The sequence below is a fragment of the Oryzias latipes genome, chromosome 12 (assembly GCF_002234675.1).
Source record: "Oryzias latipes chromosome 12, ASM223467v1".
Classification (NCBI taxonomy): Eukaryota; Metazoa; Chordata; class Actinopteri; order Beloniformes; family Adrianichthyidae; genus Oryzias; species Oryzias latipes.
In genome coordinates, this window is record NC_019870.2 from 12,275,765 (window position 1) to 12,295,236 (window position 19,472).

Consider the following 19,472-nt stretch of genomic DNA (forward strand, 5'->3'; position numbering starts at 1 on the left):
AGAAACGTAGTAAAGAAACGGGTTTTTGTGTCGTTTCAGTTTGAGTGTTTTACTACCGGAGATCAGATCAAATTGTATCTTCTGTTGAATTTCTATATAAAAATCAAAGGTCCCTAAGACTTTATAGCAACTACATATTGAGAAATTCATTCATTCGTCCGTTCGTTGTAACTTAGAGGGCAGTAAACTCCAAGAGCAGGGGATTGTGGGAACAATTCCAAAGTTGAATGGCTCAAATTGAAAAGAAGAAAAATGAGAGTATTTCTGTTGACTTAAACATATTTTGGGGTTTGAGTGATTTAATAGAATGGAGCCTTTTGTGCAACAGTACCACAATGTGCAGTGTTAATTAGAACAGAAACACAACAATGTACATTTCTTTCATTTGGTATTAAATATCAAGCCGTATATTCAGATTTTCCCCAAAACAAAAATACTAATAAAAAATAATCTCTTTCCTATTAACTGGTTTAAGGGTTAAACTGCTAAAGCATAAATATCTCAGCATTCATTAAAAACCCTCATCTTTCTAGTAAGTTTAACTGTAGAAGTTGCAACATTTTTTTAAATCATTTATATAAAAAATTGTACATGAGAGGTTATCAAGCAGAAAGTTCTATCACGTTCTTGCTTTGTTACAGGTGATGCTACTTCAGCAGAATAAACTGCACTAGTTAAGGTAGATATAGAGAATTAGTGGGTTAATCATTTGTATTACTAAAAGAGTTTATATAGTATGTTTACATCAGTCGCATCAAATTTAGATGCAACGGTTTTATTCAGATGACTCCACGCCAGTAGCGGGGTGTATCTATATTATAGTAGTATTTAAGATATGTTTAATATAATAATAGTTTTCTATCATAGTATGCATGTGTTCATATTTCTATATATTCAGCAGGTTTCTGTTCATTTGTAGTTGTATATTTAGACTTCGGTGTAGCTTCCACAGCCTGCACCTTATAAGCCCGATAGATCTACAATGGCTTTGATGAAAATGGTGTCATCTCTTAAGTATGGGCTCTTTCCGGCCAGTTTGGCCAGCGGGCAGAAGAGCGGGCAGCCGCTGGCGATGTTCATCTCGCTGACGGGCCGCTGGAAGGAGGTGGAGGTGATGTCGGGGCGGAAAGCATCGATAATGTGCTCCCTGTTGTTCTGGTCCAACAGCATCAGCGTCACCTGAGGGCCCAAAGAAGCTCGTTTTACCCTCTCGGTTGGGCTTTGAGGCTGCCCAGATCGTGCGCTGAGCTTCCCCTCACCTTCTGACTGAACGGCCATTTCAGCAAGGCGTCGTATTTGCTCCTCATGACGACGAAGAAGAGCGAGAGGTGGGTGCCGCGACCGGTCCCATCACCGTTCAAATATAGCCTCAGACACATTTTGTAGCCGTACTTGCTGGAGTAAAACGCTGCAGAGGGAGGAGGGATTTTTAGTGGAAAAGTCATGGACACTCCCCAAAGAAAAACAAGTGGAGTTTCCCTTCTCTGAGAGCCAAGAACATCACCCTGACCACATGATCGCTGAGCTAGACCAGATTCTGTGAGCTCATTCTCATGCTGAAACAGAAAACTGTTTCACATCTCCTTTTACCTGGTGAGAACATCGCTGGTGCTCGGCCGCTCACTGCCTCCTGCCTGCGGTGGGAGAAATCTGTGATCTTCCACACGAATATCCCATCGTAGGTGCAGTACTGGAGCTCCCGCACCATCTGTTCCGCCTCGGACAGCTGCAGGTCCTTCACGGTCAGGGATCTCTCCAGCTGCCGTATTTTGTTGGATAAATTTTCAATCTTTTCTTGGTCTAAACGATGCTGGTGTGAGAACGCCTCCAGCGTCAGGGAGCTGCGCTCCACCTCGCGGTTCAGGACGCACACGATGTTTTCTAAAGCGCTCACCTGTCACAGATGAAGGGGGAACCAAATGAATACTCTCTTGTTGCAAAACGTTAAGCAGTAGAGAATCTCAATTTTCCTTTTGGCTGGGCTCACTTTTTTGTCCAGGTCCACAGACGGCACAGAGGCTGCAGCTCCGCAGCCGTCATCGGGAGCCCTGTAGAGACCAAGCCCCGAATCCTCCTGCCACTCCCCAGATGGAGAGGTATCCAAGCGAGTTCGGGTCATGGAAAGCACCATGGGCAGCAGAAGACGCAAGTGCTCCATGGTGCTGCTGTGTTCATGTTCACTTATCTTCCCGTTTTCTACCTGAGAAAAGAAACATTCGATAGGATCACCCTAAAGTCGAACATTTCAAACAAGAGTAAAAGATCTCCAACTGTTTGGCAAAAGTCACACTTTGTTTATTTTGTTCTTAAAGTCACTTGTGCGGGAATCCCAGGACACGGCTGGGAGCAATAAATGTTCTGCTCTAACAGAAAAACATGTTTTTCTTTTGAAACGGTGCTTTTCACGAAATGAGCTCCAACTGTCAAACCGAATGCCGGCAATGCAGAAGAAGTGAATGCATCATGGGAAAAACGTTATCAAAGAGATCATGCTCCCAAAAAAAAAAAAAAAAAAAAGCAATCCGGATTGGAATTTAAGAATACAGACCTTTTAAAAGGAAGTTTTTAAGGATTAATCGGATTGAGTGAAACAGCACATAGCATTTGTTGTTTTGTTTGAAAGTGTTTCCACTCTACTGCTACACTGGGATGTCTATAAATTATAAGAAATCTTAAAGTCAGGCTTTTTAACTGTAGATTTTTATAATCAGGAGCAGTGAACGCAGTTTACTTTTTTGTAGACCCATTTTGTTTGTGGTTAAAACATAGAATAAAGTCAGATCTATTAGATAGCTTCATCTTAAATCAGAAACTAGGTGTGGGCGATATTGCAATAATACCCGAATCAGGGCTAGTGTCGCCAATATCATTACTTTTTTTTCTTGCACTGTTTGATTTTAGAATAATTTTGGAAATAACCCTTTTTTTGTAAATTAAGTGTATAATACAACAGGACAGAGACTTTTGGGATTAAAAATGTTTAACTAATTACAACAATCTAAACTGAATATGTATCAAATATAGAACATTTATATTAATATTGACACAGCAGTATAAGAAGAAAACAGTAACTAGTGCAAAAAAAAAAAGCAAAACTGTAACAAAAAGTACAACAGCACCACAAAACATTTTTTTAAATAAAGGCAGTATTAAAATAGCAAAGTCACTAGTGAAAAAAGTAGATAAAAGCAACACAGTAATAAATATAATATTACAAACAGAACAAAAAAAAAAATCCTCCCATTTGTTCAAATATGTGGGCCCTTATTGACCCTGTTATCCAATAAAGCAGGGGGGGGGGTCAAGGTGTGAGCAGTAATGTTGCCAGTATGCCAGAGTGCACCAAATGGGCTGGGTTTTTTTGCCCAATCTGGCAACACTAGAGACAGATAGACGTTGGGCTTGCATGAATTCCGTGAGAAAATTCAAGCTCTTTACTATAAATGATGAAGAAAAACTGCGACAAAAGTATTGAAAGTATCGATTTCATCACACTAGTATCGATACTTCACATTGGTATCGATACTATTGATACTCAAATCGACGGCTAGTTTCAACTGACCAGGAGTCTGCTGAAAAAACTGAGTCTGTGGGCTTTTGCGTCAGTGTAATGAATGTAAAAAATTTTTATGGGTAGAGAAGCTGATGGTTATAGCACCTTTAAAAAGAGCTGTGCTAAATGTTCATTAGTTTAAACTCATTTTTAATCATTTATATAAAGAATGTCTGGTTTGTTTTTAGTAACAGGAAAGAAATTACAAAAAAGGGTTTTGTCATGAATAGCCAACAACATACATTTGTAAAGAATTGACAAACATACCACAGACTTACAGCCCACTTCACTGAAGGGGCAGGCGCTCTTTGACTTGGCGCAGGACTTTGCATGGTCGTTAAACTGCAGACAAGGGGGAACAAGAGGTCATTAAACTTCTCTTAGCAAAGAAAGCAAAAGCATCTTGCAGTTAGTCAAACAGAAAGCGTTATGGCTTTCGACTCTCACTTTTTACTATGTAAAATCCCCGTGTTTTACATCTAAGACATGCATGGCCTGTTTGGAATGACCAACAAAACAAAAGAATCGGAAGCAGCTCAAACCTTTTCTCTTGGTATCTTCTTTTTCCCACAGTCCTTGCATTGTAAAGGAAATTTCTGACAGATTTCATCATGAGCCTGAAAGGTTCCAAAGAGCAAATATTAATAGATGGGTTCATTTTTTTGAAACTATATTTTTCATCCTGCATCTCACCTTAATGTCTTTGAAGTTGAATGTTACTTTACAGTATTTACAGTTGAGGGTTCTTTCTTCACACTCCCTGTCGTTGTGCCTGTCCTTGTCTTTACGCAGGACGAGGGCCTGACAGGCCTCGCACTGGATCTGCTCAAATTCACAGCGGCCTTCGTGCTTTGCCTTTGAAAACAAACGCAAGCTATGAGGACGCTGCTTTCTGTCATCATCCAAACGTGAAGGGAAGCAGACGCAACACTAGTTCCGGTGCATTGTCGGGACTTTTACGTAGCATGACATTTATCTAAAGTCGGTAAGATCCATTTAACAATTCAACTTAGACTCAAGCTGCTAAAAGAAACTTTTGAGCACAGAGAAATTTTGTGTGGCACCCACTATATGAAAATGAACGGAAATATAAAAAAAAAAATTTAAAAAGTAATACGCTGTTTTTTCCCCGCTGGAAAACCATCTATCTTCTCGTGAGAATTCAGGAAAAGTGGTGGAGCTTTAAAAGGCGGAGCTTACCAACCGAAAGCTAGTTTCATTCAACTCGCTTTAGCGCGGTGAAACCACCAGTTTCAGCAGAAGGTACGTTGGCACGCTTTATTCAACGTGACTATGCTTTTCTGCATTTTGCAGTTACTTGTCATTACATTTTTTGGTTTCCATCACCACGCCAACACATTGACATTTCATCGGTTTAGAAGGGTGTCACTTTGTTAGGTGTGAGTAATCTGGAGTTCACGGCACACAGGCGGTTACGGAGCAACAACCTCTAAATTTTCACACAAGTGTGTCGGTGTAAAACATGAATACATTAGCCTTTGGCCTTTTATTTTCCCCTTGCTTGTGGAAAATCTGCCTCTTTTAAGAAAAGTAAGGTATAAATCTGCAAGTTAGAAAGAGAGTTAAGAGTACAAGCACAAGCACATTTGAAAAAAAAAAGCTTTGAAGAAAACTTTCTTAATAGCAGAGATATTTACAGCTGTGAAGCTGGAGATTGATTCATTACTTCAACCATGAAACTAATGACACAGCTCTGCAAGCAGTCAGGGCTTAAATATTTAAACTACTTCTTTCACTCTAATCTGGGTTTGACCTGCCTCAGTACTTCCCCCACTTCAAAAATACAAGCTGAATTGAAGGGACTTTCCAGCCCACGTGTCTCGTTTCACTTCCGTTTCCTCTTCTTTCTTTTTTTTTTTTAAAAACTTTATTGTGACAACAAGATGCCGTTAAACCATAATGGAAACCATTCAGACGAGGGGAAACCCATGATGCTCAAATAAAAGCTTTGTTGTGAAAAATGGGAAAACGGAACAAAAAAACAAACAAAAAAAACTATTGTATGCATAGGGCTGAGGCAGAAGTGACTAAAGCTCACAGAAAAAAAGTGACTTTTTAAACTTTACCTCATACTCTTTAATGGATCCAGTCCAGTCGCAGCCTTGGTTTAAACATCTGGCGGGAAGACTCGCTATTTCCCTGCCAGCTGCATTGTCTGGAAATGCCTGGAAAGGAGCCAAAAAAAGAAATTACAAGCATTCATTCAATGCACAGGGATCAGGTTCCAGACTTAAAAAGTTGGTACTTGTATAGCTTACCTCACTACTATTTAGAATAGACATAGGTTCTTCATAGATCTCTTCCTTCCGACAGGCTTGACAGGGCTTTGGGCCAGAACTAAAAGGAAAACAAAGCTAGTTTGTGATTGGGAGACCTTTTGGACGTGTACCTAAGTCAACTTAGTTGGAGTTAGATATGCAAGAACACCTAGCAGCTGAGCTCAAACCAATACTAGATTGAGGACAGATTAAGCCCTGATGAAATGACAGCAAAAAAAAAAAAAAAGCTGTAAAAGCAGTTTGGTGCTTTTTGAAAAAAACATGCCGCCTGATGACCCTCATTTCACAAGTAAGTCATGCTGTTTCTGCAAGTATTAAAGGAATTTCTCTCAGCTACATTAATAAAGTAATTACGCGGTTTTGCTATAGAAAACTGTGCCTCATTTGGTATACACAAATAGAGGACATAACATAAGACTCATTTACATAGCAGCTCGGAAAATTCAAAGTGCTTCATGTAATAAATCTGCATGCCACATCCCCACCATGTCTCACTGCCATCTATATTAGGAATCTACCATGTGAGGGGATGAATCTGCATGAGTCATATGTGAAAAGCAAACGGAAATATCAACACAGAATGTACTGTATGTTCAGCTGAAGCAAAAAAAATAAAAAGATTTTTTTGACAGTCAAAAGGACTAGTGGTGTACCTGGTGAGCTGCCTGAAGCAGTGCACACAAAAGCGGTGACCGCATTGCGCCTGCACGGGCTTCCTCAAGACCTGGAGACATTGCTGACATTTGTATTTATCTTCCATAGGCACCGACAGCACACTGAGGGGGATGCCCGGTAATGAGCTTAAACTGTCCCATGAGATGCGAGCCATTTTTCTCCATTAATCTTTGTGTGGGATTCTGTGAATAGGAAAACAGTTTACAGTAAACGCCATGTCATGTTTTCAGAAAAAACACAAATGATGACAGGATGGAATTGTTTGCTCATGTAATCCTAGTCATTATGAGTTGCCTCCAAACCTTAAACTAGAACTGCAAGGCAATGATGAGCTGTTGATGCTATGGCAACACACCATGTAAATATGCAATCCAAACTACATTGGAAAAGCCTGAAGACCTTTGGGTAATTTGGGGAAATAAAAGGTTAATAGGAAAAAAAAATCTTCAATCAGGCATGAGAGTAAAAAAAAAAAATATGGGCGAGAAGATGCTGTCTGTGTTTTCAAGGAAAGACGAGACTTGAGTGAACCACAAAAGCATTTCCCCTTTCTTCTAAGGCAGTTTTCCACTAAGCCTTTACGCACTTCCTGTACATAAACATCCAAATGAGATGAACCGGAAAATGTTCAAAGTCAAGACCTGAGAACAGGACAATTAAAAAAAAGGCAGAGCAGAGCATTGGTGGTTGGTGTTTCTGCCCCAATATGGCGCATTTGTCCTTAAAAAAGAACTTTTGAAATACACGAAATTTTAAATGAGTTTTATTTTTTTTGAAAAAATTAAAATCGTCATTTTATCTTTAAAATCGTGTGCTGGCATCTAGTGTTTATTACATTCACTTCATGGGTGGACAGTTAAAGACATTATTCAAAGAGTAATATAAAATTCTTCATGTCTCCTGGGCGGCAGTGGCTCAGGTGGTTGATCAGATCTGCCAATGATCGAAGGGTTGGCGGTTCAACCGCTCCCCCCAGGGGAGACGCTTCACCCTCCCTGCCTCCAGTGTGGCTCCACTGGTGTGTGAGTGCATATGAATGTCCCGGTGATGGTAAGACAGGCCGTAGGCTGGTACTGGCAGCCAGTCACTTACCATCACCAAACATGAAAACGGAGTGAATGAATAATGGATCTAAAGTGCTTTGAGTGGCTAGAAAAATACACTCCAATTTTATGTTTAAGCACATTTCTCTGGTTCTTTCCATACTTTTCATTCAAATGTTTACATTTAGTCATTTGGCAGAAGCTTTTAGCCAAAGCAAGCTGGAGTTGGCGGATTTTAAGGTAAGCATCAGTAAAACTGTGTCAATCGCAAGAAATGTCAAGGAAAAGAGAATAGTTATATTTTTGTTCTACACAAAGCAGAAGTCCGCCATTAGCTTTTTAAATACTTTTTCCCCCTTTTTACATAATTGTGGGATCACAGCAGAGAAATAATTTTTTTAATGTATTGTGTTGTGTCCATCAGTCACCCACAGAGGGCATCCAATAAAGGAGTTCAAATGGAAGGTTTTGTTGAACTGACAACACTATAGGCAAGTTAATTGTGAAGCCATAAATATCAGTGGACACCTTGACATCTCCCCCTTACATTCCAAAGAGGAAATACCCACTAGTTTCAAGAAGCCAAAATCCCATAGACCTTTATTGAGAAATAAACAGCTATTACTCATTCTATTAGTAAGAATAACAATTCTTGCTCCGATACCTTTTTCTTAACGTGTTCTTGGTAATCCATTTTTTCAAGATATTTTCCTTTATCACAGGTTATGCAAGTTATAAACGGACCAATCAGCTGCCTCAGTAAAAGCATGTGGTACCTGCTGGCCCCCCCATCTCGACACTTGACTGACTAATTCTCCCAAGTCGCTTTCAGTGGAAGGGGTGTGGACTTTGAACAAGCTTACTCCTAACTGGCGACATTAGTTGTCATAGAAACTTGACTCAGACTAACAGAGTCTGACCAATCACTGTCGATTGGCCTCAAGTGGCGGCGCCAATAATCAGGAAAAATTGTGACTGAATTGGCTTCATTTCACTTGAGCAGGAGGTAAGGCATTTTCAATGGGCGACGTCACATTCGCTTCATCCATCTTACTCGTCACATTCGCTTCATCCATCTTTCTTTACACTCCATGGGTGGAGCTCAGAAGTAGGCTCAGAAGAGAAGGGGTTCCCCAACAAAACCTGGTTGAACACCAGAAGAGGAACAGCTGGATTCACCTTCTTGCCACGAGACTTCAGAAATTCCTCCAGCTAAATTAAATTTAGGCCAGCCCAGGCTTTACCACAGATGTCAAGATCTTAGAGCTACGCCATAGGGATTTCATGAGTTGCAGTGTTGAAGGCTTCAAAAAGATCAAGCTGGATTAAAACAGGTGCTTGTTCCCATGTTTTAGCTAAACACATAACCCAACTTGGGATCTATTCTTTTATCAGTGGACTTTTGAAAAGTCAGTTCTGCTCCAAATGCTGAATCGTACAGCAAAAATTTGACACTCATGATGTTTCATCGCTCATCAATCTCAGTCCATATGGAACCATCCTTCAACTGTTTAAGTCCTATCTGGCTAATAGAACCTTTGCTGTAAACATTCATGACGTTTCTTCCACCACTGGAATCCCTCCAGACTCCATTCTAGGTCCACTGCTGTTTTACTTGTTGCATTAGGTCCAGGTATTGCAGAACATAATGTGTCTTATCCCATTTATGAAGATGATTTACAGCTCTGTCCAACTCCATTTATGATGGTTTGATGGAGATCAAACATTGCATGTTTTAAAAATGTATTTGATATTTGTCCTCCTTACTTAAAGCTGTAAAAACTAATTTGAAGGTAGGTTTTAACAGCAGCATGAAGATCGTCTCGGTTGTTGAAGCTACTTTTTCCAGCTGCCTTCTAGCTAAAGTTTTGTCTTTTTGCCAAGACTTCATTGCTCTTAAAAAGTCTGATTGGGTTTTTGTATTGGATGATACAAATATCATCAAAAAAATCCCTCAGTAAAATATGAATAGAGGTACATTTTGTACCCAATGCCTACCAGACATTTCACTAATTCAGAAACACAAACACACATCAGTCTATTAATATAACGAAGCAAAATTAATGTTTTTTTTCTGATCTCATCCTTTCGCAGAGTCAAATCATAATGTCCATATCAATAAGAAGAAAAAGTTAGGATTGCTGGAAGGGCAAAAAAGGTCTCAAGCCCGAGATGAGATTTTACTTATACTGGTTATTATATCTGCATGTAAATCTTATTTTAGCTTAGTTTAATTTGAGTGATCTCTAATAACATGTTTCCAATGTTCCAGGCGTGTAATCTAAACTTTGACCGCAAACGTTTCAACTTATTCATTTGCTTTCTGAAGCAAATTTAAACAATAATTATGTTTTACAGTTTGTTATTTTTTATGCAGAATTTGAGTTGAAGTGTTTCAGTATCAAATGTATGATGTAAATAAAAACTTTTTTGTTCCATAAATATTCAGTTATAACCATTATTGAACTTTTGCTGACAATAGCCAAAGAAACCAATCAAGTATTGGTTCTGCCTCACTCATCAACTCTGAACTATTCACACAAATCCAATGTTTTTTTTTTTTTTTTGAATAACCATTTCAGTGTCCTGTTTCCATCATAAAAAACAAACAAAGTTCACAGCTCATAAGCTACTAAACAAGTCCATGACTGCTAAGCCTGTTTAACCATCAACGTGTCCAAAAGATTATGAAACATGTCATTAACAGGTTTGGTATCATGCAGTTTCATCAAAAATTCAAAAACTGGTCAAAAAGAACAGACTATCTGACATCAGATTATCAGTCTTACACAACCAAACTCAAAGTTTAAGAAACGAATGACAAAGTCCCACATGTTTTGGTTTAAAACTCTCAATTTGTTGAAGTTCAGAAATTGCCAGAGTTAACCAAAAGCTGTAAAACTAAAAAGATAAAACATTGTTACAAGCAAAGAGCTACAGGAAGACGTTTAGTTGAGCACGAGGCTGCTTTTGTTTAGAAAGGCACGCGCGCAGCAGTTGCCCTGGATTCGAAACTTCCAACAGCAACCAAACAAAAAATAACAAGACAAATAAAATTCTAATGCAGCATAAAAGCCTGTTGTACAACACTGCTCTGCTGTCTCCATCTGTTCACGTCAAAGGAAACTTGCAGTCTACTCACCCAACAGTACTGCGCAGATTAAACCATCTTTCTGAGCAATCAACTTTTAACGATCGAAATGCGTGGTGGTTGGGTTCACTTCCGCTTACAGTCTTTGCATGTCATTGCCGTGAGTCATTTTTTTAAAGAATCCCCGAAATGCGTATGTATTCTAAATAAAGAACTAACTTCAATAGCTTAAGGACACACAGAGTGTGTTGTGGCTTTATTGACCGTTAGCTGTTTTTGCTAACAGCTGGAAAACATGAAGAAACAAATCCTCTGTGCTACCGACCTTCACGTAGGAGCCAGTCTAAAGGAAAGCGAAACCGGTCCTCTTTACTTGAGCTCGTTCATAAATGTGGGTTTAGGCTCAAACAAACATTTGTTTTAAAGGTTTTACAGGAGACGCTTAATAAATAAAACGACGCTAAACTTTGAAGGGATCGTTGTAAGCCCCGCCCACCCTTCTGGTGTGCCAATTAGTAATATAGTAATTTAGTTCACCGTCACATTGAATGAAATAGCAGAAATTGTGAAGTTATAATTAATTCAGAAATTTCAAGTTAAATTATTGACGGATTTTTTTTATTTAATGTATTTTTACGTGATGAAAATCCAACCAAAATGTTTGCTAAAGTGCCATTTTAACACATACGTTTCTGTAGAAATTAAATGTAGACTTAACTGTCAAAATTAAAATAGTTTGCTTGTTCACATTTTTAATATAGAACCTTTTAAAAATTGTGAATATTCCTTTTCATTATTTCTATCTGTAATACGCAATAAAAAAATAAAAATCGAACTTTCATAGAATATAGATTCAGGGCCCACTATTTCATTGATTTCAATTATTCATTTTTTTTTTTTTACATAAATTGGGGTTCCAGTTTATAAGACCCACAAAAACAAGACTTTAAAAATGTAGAATACTCTGGAGAAATCACCATTTACGTCTTAGTTTTTGTAAAAAGATAACGGTTTACAATCACATCTGGTTTTCAATTAAAATAAAGTATTTGACAGATGATCATTTGGTGAGACGCCGTTTAAAACATTGATGCAAAAATTTGGTTAACCAGAGTATTCTGATCTTTTTAAATCCTGTTTTTGTGGTTATTATCAGCAGGAACCCCAATTTATGTTAAAAAAAAACAACAACAAAAAAAAAATAAATAAATAATTGAAATCAATTAAACAGTGGGCCCTTAATCTATATGCGTTAAAGTTTTTTTTTAAAATGGAATTAAGGGGATGAATACACATTTTTCATGATATTCTTTTTTTTTTGTATATGTTAAAACATTTGATTGTATTGAAACAAAGTTTATCAATTTGTCCTTTGTTCTTGGCTTTGAAAATGTGCAACCTTTTATGTGTTTGAAAAAAGAAAAATACAGAGACATCTTTACAAAGACTACATGATTTCCATACGTAAATGATCACATTTCTTCTATTTGTTTGAGACTGTTAATAAATCTGGACGCTTGCTCTCACACACAGCTCTAAAGGGGACTGAGTCTGGAACAGTCATGCAGGAAGGCGGGTTCTGTCAGTGGCTGCAAACAGGAAACATTTGAAGCAGTGATGGTGAGGAGGTCACTAAACAAACTCCTTTCAATCATGGACAACCCAGACCATCCTCTCCTCTGGACAAACAGCAGAGCTCCTTCTCTAAGAGGCTCAGACAGCTCCGCTCCAAAACTGCCCGGTCCCAGAAATCCTTCATACACAATACAATAACCCTGTACAATAACTCACAATGCAACGGATAATCTTTGCACATTTTTGTCTATTTTTGCACATTTCTTTTGCACATCTTTTTACCTGCACTGTTCTGTAAATGGCTTTTTAAATTATACCACCATGTTGTTTGCATTTATGCTACATTGTTTTTTTAGATTATTCTTAGTATTTTTTTTTTCTGATGTCAGTTGCTATGGTAACAAACACATTTCCCTAGTGTGGTATCAATAAAGTAATTCTGATTCTGATTCAGTTCCGACCGCCGCTCGCTTAGGGGCGATATTGTTCCAAAGGGTGGATGGTAAAAAGGCAAGAAGAAGAAGAAAATTGGCTCCGATTAAGGTTAATACTCCATTTCCGACGTACCGAGTACCTTCAACTTCACAACACGCATACTTACTTTGCTTCGACGTTTACATTTACCGACCAACGTACATAATAATGACAGAATACCGACCTAGAATCGTAAATCAACCTAATTTCAAACGTGAGCGCCAAGAACTGTGATGCATTTACCATAGTATGGTTTAAAATAAATAAGGGAAATATTCCTACGTGATATTATAAATAGGTAACAACAGTTTGACACTCAAATTGTATTTTCAGAAAAGTAAAATTTCCTTACCACTTTTAATGACAAATCATTACTAAGAAAATTACACATTCCAATGTCCGTTAAGTCTCTTGCAGGCAGTGACTGGGAACCTATCCGTAGGAAGCTATCCACGCATGCGCAGTGTTTGTTTACAAATTAGCAATGTGGCTACGTTATTGTCCACGCTTCATGATTATACGGAGGCAACACATCGAATTATCCACCTCAGGTACAAAATGATACCGGTTTGCTGTATGCGGGGCTTTTAATAAGTAATTATATAGTTAAGCCCGCTTTGTAGTAGATGGGGTATTTTGTTGCGTCGAAGAGGAATTGTAACTTATTTGATATGTTAAATTTATGGTCGAATTGCTAACCCTTAGCAAAAGTGTATTAAAACTATAGTATACTTGAAGTTAACGTTTTATATACTGTTGGAAACAAAAAATATTCAAATTTAGTCTCTCTGAGTAAGTATTCAGTTAGTATACTTCCTACACGTACATGGCATGTAGTATATGTGCTATCATGATAGTCAAGTAAACTTAATAAAATCAACTACTATTTATGCTTAAGAGAAACTTTGAGTCGAGTGATTAGTGTTCAAACAGGAAATTGTTAACTTATTCTTTATTATACAGTTTATCTTAATCCGTGTGAGGCATTTATATACACTTGAAGTCATGTGACTATTTGTTTTAAACAGAAAGTGGGAGAAATAGTAAAAAAATAAAATAAAATAAAAACATCTGAATTTGCCTAGTATTTCTTTTGCAAAGAACATGTTCATTGTTTTAGTGTTAATGTTGTCAAACAGCTTTTGATAAGTTTTTTTGAAAACTAATTGAAAAAACAACAACAATATTTTTACATTTAAGAGTGATTTTAAAACTTAAGACGGCATAAAGTTGGTCTCCATGATAAATTTACAAAACACTTATGTAAATATTCAAATGGATAATATATGACAACATATGAAAGTTCACCTTGTGAATGAGTTTTTGTCATGCATACCTTCAAATTTACTTGAAACTAATTTTGAATGGTGTATTTCTTTAGACCGAATGGCTATTAACAGTTGAAATGGTTAAACCCAACTGCCCAGGTTAACGTTTATTTTTATGAAGATGGACTACATCATCATCTTTAATGGTGGGCTGACAATAGCCACAACCCTCCTTGTTTCTCTGAATTACCTGGATTTCAGGTGACGCTCAGTCTGGAAGACTGAAATCCCCAGAATGAGCTAATCAGCTGCAGGGAGAGCTGGAAAACAGGGTTGAGCAGCCCTAAAGCCAACATAATGGTTGTCTTGAAGTTGAGCCATAGCAACTGCATTTATAATCTTACATTTAGCCGCTAATCCAAGTGGCTTCATCAGTCTCTTTACCGGACTGATGATTTTAAACCCACCTGCTTTAATTCAACTTGAAGACAGCTCAACCTGGATGAATGAGAACCCGCGCCGACGACATAATGGTTAATTTGGCTGCTTCATAAAAAGAGAAACTGGAGGATTAGATGCAGATCATGAGTCTACATGAACTATAATGATCTAAAACAACAATGACAACAGTTTTATTGACATCTCTTTTAAGTATTAGTTTTTTCAGGACAGCAAATCACACAGTAGCAGTGATCTGGATTTAGAAGAGTGTTCATTGAAAAAATGTGTAATACATAACTGTAAAAATCAGACTTAGATACTATTGATTGAAAAGACAAGTCATCTTTAGTACATTTAAAATTTGGTGTGAAACTTTTTCAAAATTTGTCATATTGTAGGTCTTGTTTTTTTTTGTATGTTCTGTCTGTCTTCTTTTATGGACCACATCTGAGTCTGAAATAATGTGAATTATTATAAGCACCTGAATGCAATTTTTTATTCTGAGTATTTTTTGTTCAAAGTTATGTGGGCTCATAATGTGACAAAAATGTTAACCGTCACCTCTAAAGATTTAATCTAAAGAACTTTCTCTAATTAATAAACGTAGTTTATTAATGTTTGTTTTCACGGAAATTTTTCATTTTTGTTGCTAGTTTTAAATCTTTTACAGAATAAAACATTTTTTTAAGCAATAACATATATTGCTCTAAGTACAGCCTTGCTTTCTTTCCTTTTTCAAGTCGTGCATAATTGTTCTTATTTGAGTTTTTGCAAACCAAAAATACACCCTGAATAAATGAACAAAGTGCCCACAAATCTTTAATGTTCCCATCTTAGGACCATCTTTCCTTCATTATGTTGTCTTATTCCCCCCAAATTGTAATATTTTTTTTTTCCAGCACAGTTTGTCCAGCAGCTTAATACAAGTCGGAGGGATCGTTCTCACAGCTACTATGATGGCGTTTACCACGGACACATCCAGACTACTCCCTTTCAGAAAGCCTTGCTGGCTGTTGGCTCAGGTGTGGCAGCTCTGCAGGACCCATATAGACACGGTGAGGTTTTCTCTCCAAAAATGACTTATTAATTGCATTTATAATTATGTTTAAATGATCCCTTATTTAAATTTTCTTTTTCTTTGAGAATTTAGATTCTTCATTTATTTATAACTACCCTACTAATTCATGCAAAGCAGCAAAAAATATTTCTAAATATTACTATAAAGCTTTTCATGATGGAGCTCCAGCACACATCTCATTTTATTTCATATTTTTAGATCCCACTAAAGTTATAAATTACATTAAAGAAGTTTGGATTAAACCAGGAACTGGAGAAACTTATTTAAGTGGTTTCCTTTAATTTCGTTAAAATAGAAACAGAATCATATTAAAACATGACCAGAATAAGTTTAGCTGTCTATTTTAACTTATTTAAAAAGCCATTCCTGTTGTCAAAGTTACCAAAACATTTCTTGTAATACTAAAAAAAAAATGTGTGCCTGTATTGCCTCAATACGTTACAGAAAAACTGAGCAAAAAAGTTTTTTCAAACTTCATGTTTTGCTAAGAATAAGGGGAAGTATTTTTTTCCCCCATCATTCATTTACCTGAAGTTTTGCCACTTATATCCTCTTCCCATGTACTAGCAAACAGACTGGAACATTCCTGTCATTTATTTCATTTCCCCAGAAATGTTCATGAAAACTATAAATGGCACATGAAGCCAGCTGCTGCATTTGAAACCACACTAACAGGAACACATGTTCACACCTGTCAGCTGGCATTCAGTCATGAGTTTAGACCTCACGTAATGCTCTACTCCTGACTGCAGTTATGTGCAGCACGCGACCTCTTCTGTTTTACTTCCCCCAAAATATTTCCTTTGGCGGTGATGCTTGGAAAAACCTAAAGGAATTGTTGAAATTCCTGGAAAGTATTTCAACTTTGCAGTGACAGCATAGAACACCATGATAAGTGGTACAAATGACTCAATCCTGTAGAAATCGGACATTTCAAGGCAGCAATTACATTTTTTTAAATTTATGTTGTATTATTTCGGTTTTCATGTGCCGCTCTGCAAACTCAGACATGGTTGCAGTCCTTGGAGAAACCACAGGTCACCTCGCTCTCGTCAGCCTCAGGGACAGAATGAGAAATGACCCTGAAGGCCTCACGATCCTAACGTAAGTCCCTCTTATCTCAGTCTTTCAAAGTTTAAAGATATCTTCCTGTTGAGTGAACAGGCATGGATTATGTCCTGATGTGATCTGAAATGATTCTCCAGAGAAAGACCACGGATTCGTCTCTCCACTCTAGACCTGAAAAACATGGCCTCCTTACCCGACGGGTCTTTCGGAAGAGAATATCTCCGTTTTCTGGAGGACAATGTGAGCGATGGCCTTGGCGTCAAACACTGTGTTGATGCTTCTCTTGTTACGTCTTGGCTTCATGTTTTGCTTTCATCTGTACCGTTTCCATCACAGAGCGTGACCCCAGACTCCAGAACACAGGTGAGGTTTGTGGACGATGAAGAGTTGGCCTACGTCATGCTAAGATACAGAGAGGTTCATGACTTGATGCACACGTTGCTGGGAATGCCCACGAATATGCTGGGTGAGTCTGCTCTGCAAAAAAACATGTCATGAGACGATGAAGATCTACAACACCTTTTTAGTTGCATTTCATTTTTAGAAAGCGGATAACTGATTATTAGTCAGCTAGATTCATGTGATTGAGCACAGATTTGCTCACTTCTGTTTTCCTCCATAAATTTCACATAAATTGATGCGCTTGGCAAAGCAGGACTTATTATATTTGTTGCTTACTGATTCCTCTTTCGTATGTTTCTTTCATTATAGGTGAGGTGGTAGTGAAATGGTTTGAAGCGGCACAGACGGGTCTTCCGATGTGTGCTTTGGGAGCTGTGTTGGGCCCACTTCGACTTAATGCAAGGTATCTATACAGCATTGGACCATGCCATCATATCCCATCCAACTGTATTGTAAGCACTTTAAAAACAACTTCATTGTGTCCAGACCGCCACAAAACGACATGAAAACCAGACCAAACCAAATCAAACATAGGACAAATAAAATGCAAGAATTTATGACAAAATGAGATCAAATTAATAAAATGCCCATTTAAAAGCTAAATAAAAGACTTGGGTTACAGGAGAAGACCTGAAAGCAGAAAGATAAGGTTTTTTCTGATCCAGAGTAACTTTTATTGTGGGAGTTAAACAGTCAGTCTGATAAGAGCAGCTGACCTCAGGGGGGGAGCAGGAACACTAAAAGAGTAGCAGCTCTGTGAGGTAAGTACGGTAGTTGCCTAACCATTTATTGATTTAAAAGTGAATAAAATAAGCCCATAACTACTGGGCAGCCAGTGGAATGACGCTAAAATAGAAAAAAACCTATTCTTGCTTTTGTGTGCTAGTTAAAAAACGTGCATGTACTTGCACTTTGTACCAAATGCAGTAAATATCTATGACCTCAGTTGGAAAGTCCAATGTTTGCACAACAAAATGCGTTTTGCCTTTTCATACAGACTAAGAGTCAGTTTGATCTGCATCGGTCATTTTAACACTTTAAGATTTAAGACATGTCGACACAGCAACAAATTCATTTATTTTTAATGCTAATAAAGGATTTCAAATCTTTTGATGTCAACATATCAAACGAAGTAATATAAATTTTTTAAATTGTTATTGAGGGCAGTTGTAAGTGACAGAGATGTCCCAGCATCCTTTGCATTGTCGAGAATAATGCAAACCTGATGAAAAAAAAATGTAATTGAATAAAGTTTTCTAATTTTTTGGCTACAGATCCTTCTTTTTCCAAATGTTCATCATAGTAAGAGGAAGTTAGTTTTATTTTACCTGTAAATCATTACGTTTTCCTCAGTTACAATAGGAGTGTCCCTGATAAACTGGTTATGTTGTGGAAACAAACTCACTGTTGGTTTTAACTGCCATGTCAGGACTAAGCTGTATTTCCTGCTTTTCATTTGTTTATTTTTTACTTTCCAGGCGTCTACAATCACTGTTCACCTCTTTGGGTCCTTGGGCTTTGCGGAACGGGAGGAGAGGCCGTTGTGTCCTCAGCATTTTCTACGAGAGACGATGGGATCAGAACCTTGAGGATCTCCGGCAGGAGCTCCACATTGAGCCTCCTCCTGCCACGCTCCACCCATCAAGGAAGACCTGAAATAACTTAGGGAAATGGGGGCTGACATTTAAAGATAGCATAGAGGAACGTTAGTGGCTACTGATCGGAAATAGTTTGAGTATGTTGCCGTGGGAGTTTTTTTTATAAGGATGTAATTAATTGGAGAGGAAGTACGGTAGGAAACTCTAGTCTTTGCTAATTCTGGCTTGTTCCAGCTCAAGCCCTAGTTTGTCCCCATAACCTTTGATCTGGTGAATCACCAACTGTGAATCATGTCAGTATAATGCATCATGTGGTTTAAATAAAATATGATAAATTATTTAAAAGGTGCCCTTCTTTTTCTCATTTGCAGGTGAAAACCACCTACAATCTTAATGTGATGCAATCTAAATGAACTAATTAAGTTGGAGTGAAACCAAATGAAACCCAAATGCAGTATACAAATGTGTAATTTGACTAGAATAGCACTGATAGTTGGGTAAATGTTTTTCTCTTCAAAAGAACAAGTCTAGGCTCAAACGTTTCCATATTTTTCTGGCTTCATATTTCATTGAGAAATGACAATATCTATTACATTCATGAAGGGTTTTGTACACTAAAGGTAACATTTTAAATATCTCAAAGCTTGACAAATGAACTACAGAATTAGAATTATCGATGTGTTGGGAACAGGTCTCGCTATGACAGTGTTCAAGTACCAAAATATTTGAACTCAGAAACTACAGATTTTAATAAGGATTAGTCTTTGAATTATGTTTTTATATAGCAATATTTCATTTGGCTTTGCTTTCACATTAGATGGACTTCCTGACACATCCATCCCTTTTGTAAACCCACTTACTCGCTTTTTGGTTCATAGAGCTGCTGGAGCCTATCCTAGTTACTGT

General features: G+C 37.7%; 2 protein-coding genes across 4 annotated transcripts; one reads left to right on the forward strand and one right to left on the reverse strand.

Annotated features, from left to right (window-relative positions):
• Positions 1–261: 261 nt before the first annotated feature.
• On the reverse strand, positions 262–13,160 carry traf2 (TNF receptor associated factor 2). 3 transcript variants are annotated; one of them, XM_011481759.2, is made up of 11 exons: positions 10,714–11,181; positions 6,507–6,710; positions 5,833–5,911; positions 5,641–5,739; positions 4,247–4,408; positions 4,096–4,170; positions 3,821–3,895; positions 1,988–2,200; positions 1,591–1,894; positions 1,260–1,408; positions 262–1,179 (listed from the first exon to the last, which is right to left on the reverse strand). In XM_011481759.2, exons 2-11 carry the CDS (start codon positions 6,680–6,682, stop codon positions 961–963), a joined length of 1,551 nt encoding a protein of 516 aa, XP_011480061.1. In that variant the 5' UTR covers positions 6,683–6,710; positions 10,714–11,181; the 3' UTR covers positions 262–960. The 3 variants fall into 3 exon arrangements, with proteins under 3 accessions (XP_011480061.1, XP_011480060.1, XP_004074805.1); XM_011481758.3 differs by having other exon boundaries at positions 10,988–11,151; XM_004074757.4 differs by lacking the exon at positions 10,714–11,181 and adding an exon at positions 13,064–13,160 and having other exon boundaries at positions 268–1,179.
• coq4 (coenzyme Q4) lies at positions 13,136–18,911 on the forward strand. Its single transcript, XM_004074758.4, has 7 exons — positions 13,136–13,262; positions 15,320–15,475; positions 16,506–16,602; positions 16,704–16,806; positions 16,903–17,032; positions 17,278–17,371; positions 18,447–18,911. Exons 1-7 carry the CDS (start codon positions 13,196–13,198, stop codon positions 18,622–18,624), a joined length of 825 nt encoding a protein of 274 aa, XP_004074806.1. The 5' UTR covers positions 13,136–13,195; the 3' UTR covers positions 18,625–18,911.
• The last annotated feature ends 561 nt before the right edge of the window (positions 18,912–19,472 follow it).